Raw genomic sequence first — 14626 nt, 5'->3', positions numbered from 1 at the left:
CAAGACCCTGCTCATATTTTTCTTTTATAAAACTTCCCCATACCAGCCCAAGATGAGCATATAATTAACATTTGTATGTATTTTATTTTTGTAAAGCCCTTTCACATATTTTCTCATTCTTTATGTCAGTCTAATGAGATAAATGATGTTATCTATTTCATAGAATAAGGGATCTGAGTCTCAGAGATACAGTCATTTTTCCAGAACTTCATATAGATGCTAAATACTGAAGCTAGGAATATTAGAACCAATTCCTCTCATTCCAAGTTTCATCGTCTACTCTCTATGGCTTAATGGTCCCTTAAATCCTGTGACAGTTACATAACACACTTACTTAAAGCCATTAATTGTTACCCTATGTGTATCAAACTGTTTAACTTGATTGTTAGCCGTAGGCTTGGAGGGATATGTACAGATTGGTCATGGGGAAGGGGGGAATAAATGGAAAAGGTGAAGAGAGCTGAATACATTTCTTTTTTTTTTTTTAAGGATTTTATTTAATATTTGAGAGAGAGTAAGAGAGAGAGCATGAGAGCAGGGTTGCGGGCAGAGTGAGAAGCAGATGCCCCGCTGAGTAAGAAGCCCAATGCAGAGCTCGATCCAGGGGCCCTGGGGTCATGACCTGAGCCAAAGGCAGACGCTCAACCGACTGAGCCAGGTGCCCCTGAATACATTTCTTGATAATAGAATCAAAGAGGTCATTAAGAGCTCTTCACCAGTCCACTTGCTCTTCTGAAAGCATTATAGTTTTTTAAAACTGTGATACCTAGCCTTGCCTCTTTTCCTCTACCTATCTTAGTGCCAAATTTTTAGTATAATTCTTAAAGCAGAGCTAAACAGCGAGGTCTTCCCTGACCATCCTGGGTAAGGTAGCCCTTCTCCATCAATTCCTGCCTTAGAAACATTTAAAATTTTTCTTCAAAGCACTTCAAACTATCTAAAATTCTATCATTTCTTTATTAACTCGTTTCTTGGTTGTCTTCTCCCACTAGAATATGAGTTGAATGAAAGTGAGGATGTTGTGTATCTCTTTTATAGCACATAGTAAGCACTTAGTAAATATTTGCTGAATGAGATACTTTATTCATGGAAAATGTTCACTATGATAATATCCACCTTTTAAAACAAGTTTTATAGTACTCATCAAATACTATACAATATGCACTCAAATTCTGTTGACTGTTTAATTCCAAATACGAGTCCAAATTACTGTAATAACCTAAAGAAGGACATTTTATAGTTAAGAAAAAAATAGGATTTCTAGAACATTTAAATAGGGTTTAATGTCTTATAGACACTTGCCTTAAGTTTACTTATTCTGTCTTATAACCTAGATGGAGTAAGAAATGAATCTCTTTAATATTTTTCTATTTTTTTCCCTAGAGATAAATTTGCATTTGTAATGATGACAAAATTTTTAGGTATTGTAACTCATGCTCAAAGTCTAAGGTTTTTCTAAAATTTAGCATCTGAGTTCCAAACTTACAACAGAAACTGCAGCAACAGGAATTAGGGCTGGAAAGATCTGACTCTAAAATCAAAGATACATATTTTAAGGGGTACCTGGCTGGCTCAGTCAGTAGAGCATGCGACTCTTGATCTCCAGGTCATGAGTTCAAGCTCCTCGTTGGGTGTAGAGATTACTTAAAAACAAAACAAAACAAAAAACGTATTTTAAGAATACAAACATTGTACCTTTTTCACATTTATTTTTAAATTTTTAAGTAAACTTTATTTTTTTTTAGAGCAGTTTTAGGTTCACACAAAATTGAGTGGAAGGTTTCCCATAAGCCTCCACACATGCACAATCCCCCCACCCCATTATCAATGTCTCCCACTAAATAGGACATTTATTTACAACTAATGAATTTAAATTGATACATCATTATCACCCAGAGTCTATAATTTACATTAGGGTTCACTTCTGGTGTTATACATTCTATGAATTTAGACAAATGTATAAGGTCATGTGCCCACCATTTCAGTATTATACAGAGCAGTTTCACTGCCCTAAAAATCCTCTGTACTCTACCTATTTATCCTTCCCTTCCCACTAACCCAACTACCACTGATTTTTTTTTTTTTTTTTTTACTGTCACCATAGTTTTACCTTTTCCAGAATGTCATATAGTATATAGTCTTTTCAGACTGGTTTCTTTCACTTAGTAATATACATTTATAGTTCCATGTCTTTTCATGGTTTGCTAGCTTATTTCTTTTTAGTACTGAATAATATTCCATTGTCTGAATGACCATAGTTTATCACATTCACCTACTAGAGGACATCTTGGTTGCTTCCAAGCTTCCAAATTTGGGCAGTTACGAATGAGGCTGCTATAAATATCCATGTGCAGGTTTTTGTGTAGACCTAGTTTTTCAGTTCCTTTGAGTAAATACCAAGGAACATGATTGTGGGGTCATATGATAAGTATATGTTTAGTTTTCTAAGAAACCATCAAATTATCTTCCAAAGTGTACTATTTTGCACTCCCACCAACAATGAATGAGAATTCCTTTTGCTCTACATCTTTGCCAGCATTTGGTATTGCCAGTGTTCTGGATTTTGGCCATTCTAATAGCTTTGTTGTGGTATATTTGTTTTTATTTGCATTTCACTGATGACATTTGATATGGAGTATCTTTTCATATGCTTATTTGCCATCTTTATATCTTCTTTGGTGAGGTTTCTGTTAAGGTCTTTGGCCCATTTTTTAATTGGTTTGTTTTCTTATTGTTGAGTTTTAAGAATTCTTCACATATATATTTTTGTTTTGTTTTTCCATTTTTAAATTTAAATGAATTAATAAACATATAATGTATTATTAGTTTCAGAGGTAGAGGTCAGTGATTCATCAGTCTTATATAATACCCAGTGCTCATTACATCACATGCCCTCCTTAATGTCCCTCACCTGGTTACCCAATCCCTCTACCCCTCTCCCCTCCAGCAACCCTCAGTTTTTTTCCTATGATTAAGAGTCTCTTATGGTTTGTCTCCCTCTCTGATTTCGTCTTCTTTTATTTTTCCTCTCTTCCCCTATGATCTTCTGTTTTGTTTCTTAAATTCCACATATGAGATCATATGATAATTGTCTTTCTCTGACTTATTTCGCTTAGCATAATACCCTCTAGTTCCATCCACGTCATTGCAAAGGGTAAGATTTCATTTTTTAATGGCTGAGTAGTATTCCATTATGTATATATATCACATCTTCTTTATCCATTCATCTGTTGATGGACATCTGGGCTCTTTCCATAGTTTGGTTATTGTAGACATTGCTGCTATAAACGTTGGGGAGTGGGTGCCTCTTTGGATCACTATATTTATATCTTTGGGGTGAATGCAGTAGTGCAATTGCTGGGTTGTAGGGTAGCTCTATTTTCAACTTTTTGAGGAACCTCCATACTGTTTTCCAGAGTGGCTGTACCAGCTTGCATTCCCACCAACAGTGTAGGAGGGTTCCCCTTTCTCCGCATTCTTGCTAACATCTGTCGCTTCCTGGCTTGTTAATTTTAGCCATTCTGACTGGTGTGAGGTGGTATCTCATTGTGGTTTTGATTTGTATTTCCCTGATGCCGAGTCATGTTGAACATTTTTTCGTGTGTCTGTTGGCCATTTGTATGTCGTCTTTGGAGAAATGTCTGTTCATGTCTTCTTCTGTTTCTTGTTTGGATTATTTGTTCTTTGGGTGTTGAGTTTAATAAGTTCTTTATAGATTTTGGATACTAGCCCTTTATCCCATAAGACATTTGCAAATATCTCCCATTTTGTCAGAAGGGAAACAAAGTTCTTTATATATTTAGGATAATAGTCCTTTATCAGATATGTCCTTTTTTTTTCCTCCCAAGATTTTACTTAAATTCAGGTTAGTTAACATATAGTATAGTATTGGTTTCAGGAGTAGACCTTAGTGATTCATCACTTACATATAAAACCCAGTGCTCATCCCAAGTGGTCTCCTTAATGCCCATCACCCATTTAGCCCAACCCTCCACCCATCTCCCCTCCAGCAACCCTCAGTTTGTTCTCTATAGTTAAGAGTCTCAAAAGGGCCATATGCACCCCAATGTTCATAGCAGCAATGTCCGCAATAGCCAGACTGTGGAAAGAGCCAAGGTGCCCTTCAGCAGATAAATGGATAAAGATGTGGTCCATATATACGATGGAATATTACTCAGCCATCAGAAAGGATGAATACCCAACTTTTACATCAACATGGATGGGACTGGAGGAGATTATGCTAAGTGAAATAAGTCAAACAGAGAAAGTCAATTATCATATGGTTTCACTTATTTGTGGAACATAAGGAATAGCATGGAGGACATTAGGAGAAGGAAGGGAAAAATGAAGGGGGGGCAATTGGAGGGAGAGATGAACCATGAGAGACTATGGACTCTGGGAAAGAAACTGAGGGTTTTAGAGGGGAGTGGAGGGATGGGTTAGCCTGGTGATGGGTATTAAGGAGGGCACATATTGCATGGAGCACTGGGTGTTATATGAAACCAGTGAATCATGGATCACCACATCAAAAACTAATGATGTATTGTATGGTGACTAACATAATAAAAATAAAATTAAAAAAAAAAGAGTCTCTTATGGTTTGCCTTCCTCTCTGTTTGTTTGGTTTTTTTTTTTCTTTTTACGATTTTATTTATTTGACAGAGAGAGGCACAGCGAGAGAGGGAACACAAGCAGGGGGAGTGGGAGAGGGAGAAGCAGGCTTCCCGTGGAGCAGGGAGCCCGATGCGGGGCTCGATCCCAGGACCCTAAGAACATGACCTGAGCCGAAGGCAGACACTTAACTACAGCCACCCAGGCGTCCCTCTTCTCTGTTTTTATCTTATTTCATTTTTCATTCACTTCCCCTATGTTCATCTGTTTTGTTTCTTAAGAATTCCCATATGAGTGAACACATATGGTATGTGTCTTTCTCTGATTGACTTATTTCGCTTAGCATAATACTAGTTCCATCCACATTGTTGCAGATTCAGATGTCTTTTGAAATATTTTCTCCCAATCTGTGGCTTGTTTACTCATTTTCTTGACAATATCTTTTTCAGCAGAAAATTATAATTTTAATGCAGTCCAGCTTATCAATTCTCTCTTTCATGAACTGTTCCTTTGGTATTGTATTTAAAAATCATTGCCAAACCAAAGGTCATCTAGATTTTTTCATATGTCCTAGGAGTTTTATAGTTTTGCATTTTACACTTAGGTCTGTGATCCATTTTGAGTTAATTTTTTTTTTTAATTTTATTGAAAACTTTACTTGAAAAAATAAAATTCCAAATATTCTAGTGAGACAAACCCCTGTTCTTGCTTTGAGGTCTGTGAATCAGGCTGTGACATTTTGTGTGGTCTGTAGCCTATTGACTCGAGGTGAGTCGGGTTTCCTAGGGAACCTGCAAGGCTTGGGGCTTTTCTCTGCCCTTGGCCTAAGGGACAAAAGTGGGCTAAGCCAGTTTTTGTCATGCTGGGAGGCTGGAGTGAGGGGTCTGTTCCCCATGGCAGTGTCTCGGGCCTCTTCAGAAAAGAGGAGTCTGAAGTGGAAAGACAACAAGGGCGGGTGGACTCCCCAGGATGGGTCTCTGGAGGTAGATGTGATCATGACCATACAAGCAAGGCTAAGACCTCAGGTGAGCAGAAAAAAGCCTGTGCCTTTGAAGGCTGGAAGCTTGCTCAGGCCCTAGGCCAGGATGCCCTTTGGATGGTTCTTTTGGAAATGAGAAGGCCCCTGGAGTTTTTCTGCCCTGCTTACCCATCTGGGCTCTTGCTATGGGTGGGGAGCTAGCAGCCTGCTTGGGGCTCTTGGTGCCAGGCTCATTGCAGAGGGCTGGTGAGGTAGAGCAGGGGCCACTGCTGTCCCCGTACTTCTCTCAGGGGAGGGCCTTTTGCTGGCTGATGCCTGAGCCTAAGCTTGACAAGGGCAAAGACCAGAGAGGTGTCCCAGGAGTCTTTGCAAGGGTGGTGAGGACTCAGTCATCAGCCACAACAGAGAGGGCTCTGAGCTCACTCAGTCTGGCCTCATTCTCCCTCTCCCATTGCTCATCAGGGTGGCCAGGCTGGTCAAGCTGCTGGGTCAGGTCTCCAAAGATCTTCTGCATTTCAGAGTAGTACCAAACCTAGGCTCGGATCAGGGTCTCAAAGCTGGGCTGGATGGAAGTAGTCGAGCTGGCTGTGGTAGAACCTCGGCATGTCATCCAGGAGCTGCTTGTTCTTGGCCTCAAAGTCGTCCTGCACAGGCCACAGCTCTTCTCGGGCCTGGTGGAGTTTGGCCAGCACGGGCCCCGTCTTCTCCTTCTCCTCGTACTTCTCCACCTTGGCCTGCAATCTCCAGTAGTCCTGCCAGGCCTGCTCCAGCTGTTTCACCGCCATGTTTAGGCTCGGGAAGACACTGCCGAACTTTTTTAAGGGTTCAGTCACGGTCTTTTGAATCTGGTTCACCTTTTCCTGGTTGAAGGTGTCCTTCCGCTTCATGGCTGTGTCCAGAGCTGTCACCATGTTCAGGAAATCCTGGTCTTGCTCGCAGAGGGGATTGGAGAGCAAATCCAAGGGTATCTTCCTGGCAGATGTGGACATGGTCAGGTCAGCAACGGTGCTCTTCTTCATGTCCTTCTGCAGCCTCCTGGTCTGCTCCTCTAGCTGCTGGAGTTTTCCATACTCCCTCTCAAAATCTCTCTCCATTGTTTTGGGGACAATCTGTTTCTTGGGCTGCCTGGTCTTGAAAGGAATCCAGCTCACGGTTCCGAACCTGGCCCTGCCGCTGGGGTCCGCGGCTGCAACTGGGTCCTCAGGGCGTTTTGAGTTAACTCTTGTGAAAGGTTTAAGGTCTGTGTCTAGATTCATTTCTTTACAAGTGGATGTCCAGTTGCTCAGCACCATTTGTTGAAAAGACTGTTTTTTCTCCATTGTATTGCCTTTGCTCTTTTGTCAAAGATTAGTTGACCATATTTATACGTGTCTATTTCTGGGTTCTCTATTCTGTTCAATTGGTCTATTTGCCTGTTCTTTCACCAATACCACACTGCTTGATTACTGTGTTTGAAATAGTCAATGTATTTGAGATTTGCATTTGAAATACAATGAATGCTACCTATGTGAAAGTATAATGATTTTAAATTTTAACAGAGTCAAGATGAGTAAGTAGCAAATATTAACTGGGCTATTTGGAAAGAGCCATTTATTCTTAGTTTGACAGCTGTTGTGTGTGGATGTATATAAAAAAGTAAATGTAAATAAGGACATTTTATTATTCCTATGGTATGGTAATTTTTTTTCTAGAAAAAAGTTCTTCTAGTTCATATGATGAGATCATTGTCATCACAATAGTAGCTAACATTTTCATAGTCCTCATTATGTGCCAGTCACATTTAAGTGTATCACACATTTATCTCATTTAATCCTCACATCAGCCCTATGAAGTAATATTAATGCTAATCCCACTTGACAGATGAGGAAACTGAGGCACAGAAAAGTTAAGTCAAAGACCACACAGCTAGTAAGTGGTGTTGTCAGAACTCTAACCTAGGCAGTCTGGCTCCAAAATCTGTGTTTTTAACCACTACACTGTCAGTATTCCCTGGTGCCACCCTAGCAAATTTTATAACCACGATTCAGCTATCTAAAGCACTGTGGGAACAAGGTGTAAAAGAGCCTCGGTTTGTTTATTCTGGGATAAGAAGTACTGGGGAATGGAAGTCACAACTTACTAAAATTAATTACTTGATGAGAAATTTCTGGACTAAATGTACCCATTTAAGAATTAAATATTGACAAAAAGCTTCCAACAGGAGCACTGTTAAAATATTAGAAGTCATCTGTCTTTAAGTATTTAAGTGATGATCTGAATTTCAATAGTGATTTCTTCTGAGACTCTGGAAGGCATGCTGTCTTTCTTCGTACTAATGTATTATAAACTGAGAAATGATTTGTGAATTGGAGGAAAAAAACCTTTTTTTTTTTTTTTTTAAAGATTTTATTTATTTATTTGAGAGAGAGAGAGCACATGAGAGGGGGGAGGGTCAAAGGGAGAAGCAGACTCCCTGCCGAGCAGGAAGCCCGATGCGGGACTCAATCCAGGGACTCCAGGATCATGACCTGAGCCGAAGGCAGTCGCTTAACCAACTGAGCCACCCAGGCGCCCGGAAAAAAACCTTTTTTATTGTCTATTAATAAAGCCAAAGTAGAAGGTGAAGAAGGCATCAGTTGAATGACTACTTATGTACTTTAAAGATTGTGTGTGGTAAAGTGCTATTTTTAGCTCTCATGATCTAAACATATATAATATTTTAAACTGTGATTATACAATCAAAAAGGACTCGTTCTTCTGTAAAAATATTTATCTGTAATTACTATGAAAGCATAATATCACAAATAAGGAAGCTTTGTTGAAGTTTTTGAAAAAAAAAAAAAGTCATTAGAATGTTTACTTAATTCTGGCCCATGTCTCCCTAAGATAGAGTGACACACTTCCTCCACATATATTATTGGGCACAAAAACTGTTAAACTGTGTTTAAAAAAAAAAAACTTTGATGAACAAAATAATAAACACACTTAAGTTTTCTGATTTGGTTGAAAAAATTAAAATCTCTTAAAATATATTGTAACTTACCTTCAGTTAGAGATGAATCACCCCTACCCCAGCATGAGAATTTAAGCTTGTAAACTGTAAACATTAAGGAGAAAAATCTCTTTGTAATTTTCATTTATTTATTTACTTATTTTTAAAGTAAGCTCTACACCCAATATGGGGTTTAAACTCAGGACCCCAAGATCAAGAGTCACATGTCATGCCAACTGAGCCAGCCACACATATATATACCTATAAAATCATATAAGCAGGATTTGTGTGATTTTTTTTTAAAGATTTTATTTATTTGACAGAGAGAGACACAGCGAAAGAGGGAACACAAGCAGGGGGAGTGGGAGAGGGAAAGCAGGCTTCCCGAAGAGCGGGGAGCCTTATGCAGGGCTCGATCCCAGGACTCTGAGATCATGACCTGAGCTGAAGGCAGACGCTTAACGACTGAGCCACCCAGGCGCCCCAGGATTTATGTGATTTTTAAACAATATTTCAAATAGACTATTATGTAGTTTTTTGGCTTTGCTTTTATTTTTACTTTTTTTTTTTTTTTAAGACTTTATTTATTTGCGAGAGAGACAATGAGAGACAGAGAGCATGAGAGGGAGGAGGGTCAGAGGGAGAAACAGACTCCCTGCTGAGCAGGGAGCCTGATGTGGGACTCGATCCTGGGACTCCAGGATCATGACCTGAGCCGAAGGCAGTCGCTTAACCAACTGAGCCACCCAGGCGCCCCTACTTTTTTATTTTTATTTTAAAGATTCCATCTATCTGAAAGAAAGAGCACGAGTAGTGGGGGAGAGGGAGAAGTGGACTCCCCGCTGAGCAGGGAGCCCATGGTGGGGCTCAGTCCTGGACTCTGGGATCATGACCTGAGCCAAAGGCAGATGCTTAACCGACTGAGCCACCCAGGTGACCCTTTTTGTACTTTTAAAAATATTAAATGAGCTTTGTTCACATCTCAGCTCCATTTTCCTTAAAAACTGCCGCTACTTTTCCCTTTACATACTATTTTTGTCATGATAATTATTTTTTTAATTTTTTTAAAAGATTTTATTTATTTATTTGCCAGAGAGAGAGAGAGCACAAGCAGGGAGAACGGCAGGCAGAGAGAGAAGCAGGCCTTTTGCCGAGCAAGGAGCCCGATGTGGGACTCCATCCCAGGACCCCAGGATCATGACCTGAGCCGAAGGCAGACGATTAACCGACTGAGCCACCCGGGCGTCCCTCGTGATAATTATTTATGGGGATGACAGTTGGTTACACACCCCCATTTAAAAAAAAAAAAAAACCCTACACTTATCTCATAGATGAAAAAAACTTAGATGAAAAAAATTTAATGTAAAGTGACTGTGTAATGGATTTTTAACCCCTAAGTGGTAGAGGAGACAGCTCAGTCTGAAAAAGTAAATATAAGAGCAAAATTTCTCTGAAGTACTATGTAGTTTAATAATTATATCAATCCACTACTCTATTGCATCTAATTGCAATGAGTATATTGGTATACTTAATAGTTTTTTGTCTTTGGATTATTTCTAGGGACAAATTTCCAGGTATGGTATTTACAGAGATTTTAAAATCATTTTTAATAATTGTTCCCAGAGTCCCCTGGGCGGCTCAGTCAGTTAAGTGTCTGACTCTTGATCTCAGCTCAGGTTTTGATCACAGGGTTGTGAGTTGTTCCCAAATGGTTTTTTAAATTATTTTTATTATTTATTTATTTTTAATGGATAAATGGGTGTTTATTTTATTGTTAACCATTTTGAACTGCCAATTTACATCACATATACTTTTTTGTATATCTCACTGTACTAGTTCTCTAGGGCTGCTAAAACAAATTGTCACAAAGGAGACATCTTAAAACAACAGAAATTTATTCTCACACTTCTGGCAGCTAAACCAAGGTGTGGGTAGGGCCACACTCCTTTCAAAGGCTCTGAGAGATAATCCTAGGAGAGTAGTATAGATCTACACATTTTAGGAATAACTTTTCTGCTTATTTGAGTGTTTCTCATTCTTTTAAAATAAAAATGTAGTGGATTTTATTTTATTTTTATTATTATTTTTTTTATTTTTAACTAGGCTCCATACCCAGCATGGAGCCCAACGTAGGGCCTGAACTCCCAATCCTGAGATCAAGACCTGAGCTGAGATCAAGAGTTGGATGCTTAACCCACTGAGCCACCCAGGTGCCCAGTGAATTTTAGCTCTTAAAAAAAAGGATGTTTTTCCTCCGTAGCCTGAATGTACTGTTTCCTTTTTCCTTGGGCCTACCTTGTTTCCTGGGATCCATGTTGCTTTTTTTCTGCTCACTTGACATTGAAACAGTGGAAAGGTAGTCAGGCTCACCTGGCTCTGGGTATGAGCTGGCCTTGATCCCCACGACCTTTCCTCCTGATGCTGCCATATTTATTTTCTTTACTGAAGTATAGTTAATATACAATATTGCATTAGTTTCAGGTGTACAATATAGTGATTCAGCAACTCTATATGTTATGTTATGCTCACAAGTGTAGCTACCATCTGTTACTATACAACACTGTTATAATACCACTCACTATATTCCCTATGTGGTACCTTTCATCCCTGTGACTTATTCATTCCATGCATATAATATCTTCTTTATCCATTCGTCTGTGAATGGACACTTAGGTTGCTTCCATATCTCGGCTATTGTAAATAATGCTGTAATGAATATGTGGGTGCATCTATCTTTTTGAATTACTGTTCTTGTTTCCTTTGAATGAATACCCAGTAGTGGAATCACTGGATTGTGTGGTATTTCTATTTTTAAATATTTGAGGAAGCTCCGTACTATTTTTGACAGTGCCTAACCAATATGCATTCCTACCACAGTGCACAAGGGTTCTCTTTTCTCCACATCCTCACCAACATTTGTTATTTCTTGTCTTTTTGATATTAGCCATTCTGACTAGTGTGAGGTAGTATCTCATTGTGGTTTTGATTTGCATTTCCCTGATGATCAGTGATGTTGAACATTTTATCTTGTGTCTGTTGGCATTGTTCCCAAATGTTTGAAAGAATCATTTACACAACTCATTTTATCAAAACCTAGCTAGATTGTTTTATATTATTTAAAATTATAATTGCTTCCTTATTAACTTGAAATTTCAAAGTTGAGATGGATTCTTGCTTTTCAAGTTTAGCACTATGATTCTTTTTTTTGTGTGTATGATATTTGAAGAAGTATGAAAATCCTTTATCACCCTTCTCTCTATATGTGGAAAGTCAGATTTGTTTCCATTTGTTAATATGTAATGCACTTCTCGGAAATGTGGAAGATCTAGTCTTTGGGTTCTAAAATCCTTTAATGTGTCAAGTCCTGATAATATTTCTAGCTACCTAAAAATGACTGAATCAGATAAGAATCTGTTTTTTCTTTCCTCCCAGCATTACCCACCAGAACAATTCAGACTTTTCATAGATAGTAATGTCAGTGTTTCTTTGGTAGTGAATATTTAAAAGAGGAATTAATTCTAGGGGTGCCTGGGTGGCTCAGATGGTTAAGCGTCTGCCTTTGGCTCAGGTCATGATCCCGGGGTCCTGGGATCGAGCCCCACATCGGGCTCCCGGCTCAGTGGGGAGCCTGCTTCTCCCTCTCCCTCTGCCTCTCTCCCTGCTCATGCTCTCTCTCTCTCTCTGTATCTCTGTGTCCCAAATGAATAAATTAAAAAAAAAATCTTTAAAAAATAATAATAAAAAAAATAAAAGAGGAATAATTCTAGAAAAGGTGATTTTTGTTATATTTTTACCCTACTCTAGATGCTGATCATTGCACTGGACTTCAACTTGCATTTTTTTTTTTAAAGCAGGAGTTTTAAGGTGACTTTGGATATTAGCATTTTTCCCCAAGTTGTTTTGGATTTGAATGGTTAACCTTTTGACATTGAGTATTCCTTGGTGGGACTAAAAAATTTGCTTGAATAGCTAGCTGACAAACCTCTGTAACCTGTAAATAGGCTAGACAGATGCTATACATTTCTAAAACCAAAGTATTTTTAAAGGAGAGAGTTTTGAAAAATAGGAAATCCTAGCTGTCAAATGTACAAAGATGAACGTTCCGAAAGAATTGCTGAATCATGAATGTAAAGCTGCTTGGCATATAGAGTAGGTGTTTCCATATCTTTAAAGGTTAACACGTGATCATTAACTTTTCATCATATTCTAAACATATATGTACATTTACTTTTCCTTTACATGCTCTGTTTTTCTTTTAAGCTTACAGATTTAAGCTATTTATAGGGCTCTGTGCAATTCTCCTCATATTTTCTTATTAATCCATCTTTCCATATTAGAAATGGGAACATTTTTGAAAAGATGACATAACAATATAGGAGATAAAAGATGAGTAATATACATTGAAAATTTTTCTCATAAGTATCATATATATATACATATATATATATAAAAGCAGACATTGAAAGGGTATATAAATGATAGGGCATAAACTTTGTTAACAAAAAAAATACAAAACTACAACAAATAAACATAAATATCTATCAGAAAAAAAAGGACTAGAAGGAAATACACTAACATTTAGCAGGGATTACCTAAAGTGGTATGATAGGGAGGTTTTCATTTTATACTTTTTTCTTCTTTTTTCCTTCTGTGTTTTCCAAAATCTTCAGCAATGTGTATTGCTATTTATAATTAGGGAAATGTGTTTTTAAAAGAAAAAAATACTTCTCATATCACTGCCCCATAAATAGCATATCCAGATTTTAAAATGATCCAGTCAAGGTCTTATAAGAAACATGAGTATTTACTGTCTGTAACCTGATACTTGTCTTCTATCTTTCCTGCAGCACAAAAATTCTTTAAATAGTGACCCTAGGAATTGGGCGGAGGCGGGGAGTGGGGGAAAAGTGGGATCTCATTCTGTTTTTGCTGAAGTAACTAAAATCAGATATGAAGCTTTCACAAATATTTAGTTTGCCAGACTATTAACTCTTGTATACTACAAAAAACTAGTTAAAACCACTAGCTAAAATAATATTTAAGTCCCTTATTGCTTTTGATGTTAATGATATGTAGCCTTTTACAATGTGAAATTGGCATATTGACTTCTTGGCATTTCTGATTGCTAGATCCCAGGAATTCTAAAAATGACACAAATTATCTGAAAATTTTAATTTAAACAAACCAGATTTTAGTATTGTATATCTTACATTTGGATAACTTGAAATTAAAATTAAAATACCTAAAATAAGTTCAAGGGTACCTTTATTTGTATAATACTTTTAATTTATTTTAACATAAGATGCCTAATGGCTGTAATTATTTTTGTTTTTTCACCTACAATAGAGTAAATAAATATGTAGTTATGACCTGCTATGCTGAAATATTGGTTTTTGAATCCACTCAGCTTCTTAAAAAGGAAATAAAAATGGGAGAGCCAGAAGGAAAATGAATAGTTAATCGTGGAGGAGGAGAAAACCTAGCTCAGTACTTTGACTAGAGGCAGCTGGGGAAGTGACGTCCTGTAGCATTTGCTGTTCTAGAAAGTACAGAGACACGTAGTGAAAATGGGAGGATCTAGAAGGAGGCTGTCTCCTGTGTAGTGTATATTTATCTGTAAGTGAGCCTTTGAGGGAGGAATTAAATACAGAGACGTGGTTTGCTTGCTGCCTTAAGACAGCGAAGCTGAATTGCTGATTTGCTTTAACTTTTAAAATACCCAGCTTGGTTTATTTTTCTTAGAATCGTACTGCTAAGACTGGGGACGCTGTTTTCTTTCACAAAGGGAAATCTAAGTTCATTTCAAGGCATTCGAAATGGGGAAAGACTATTATTGCATTTTGGGAATTGAAAAAGGAGCTTCAGACGAAGATATTAAAAAGGCTTACCGAAAACAAGCCCTCAAATTTCATCCGGACAAGAACAAATCTCCTCAAGCAGAGGAAAAATTTAAAGAGGTTGCAGAAGCTTATGAAGTATTGAGTGATCCTAAAAAGAGAGAAATATATGATCAGTTTGGGGAGGAAGGTAAGTATTCCGTGTATATCTTTTGGTCTCTCCAGCTC

General features: G+C 38.0%; 1 protein-coding gene and 1 pseudogene across 2 annotated transcripts in view; one reads left to right on the top strand and one right to left on the bottom strand.

Annotated features, from left to right (window-relative positions):
* Window positions 1–14626, top strand: part of DNAJB4 (DnaJ heat shock protein family (Hsp40) member B4) — a 44252-nt gene that overhangs the window by 20144 nt on the left and 9482 nt on the right. Inside the window, exon 1 of one of the 2 annotated variants that reach the window (XM_045897371.3) lies at window positions 13863–14588. The exons of the other annotated variant lie outside the window; for it this stretch is intronic. Within the exon in view, the coding sequence (XP_045753327.1) occupies window positions 14378–14588 (211 nt within the window). The 5' untranslated portion in view covers window positions 13863–14377. Of the gene's footprint in view, window positions 1–13862; window positions 14589–14626 lie in introns of those variants that run through there. 2 annotated transcript variants of the gene reach the window in all.
* On the bottom strand, window positions 5967–6756 carry LOC123860332 (bridging integrator 3-like; annotated as a pseudogene).

The sequence above is a fragment of the Mirounga angustirostris genome, unplaced genomic scaffold, assembly GCF_029215605.1.
Source record: "Mirounga angustirostris isolate CCGP_5_RB_7025 unplaced genomic scaffold, mMirAng1.0.hap1 SCAF_4, whole genome shotgun sequence".
Taxonomy (NCBI): Eukaryota; Metazoa; Chordata; class Mammalia; order Carnivora; family Phocidae; genus Mirounga; species Mirounga angustirostris.
Note: the sequence above shows the minus strand (reverse complement) of the source record. Positions and strands in the feature narration are given on the sequence as shown.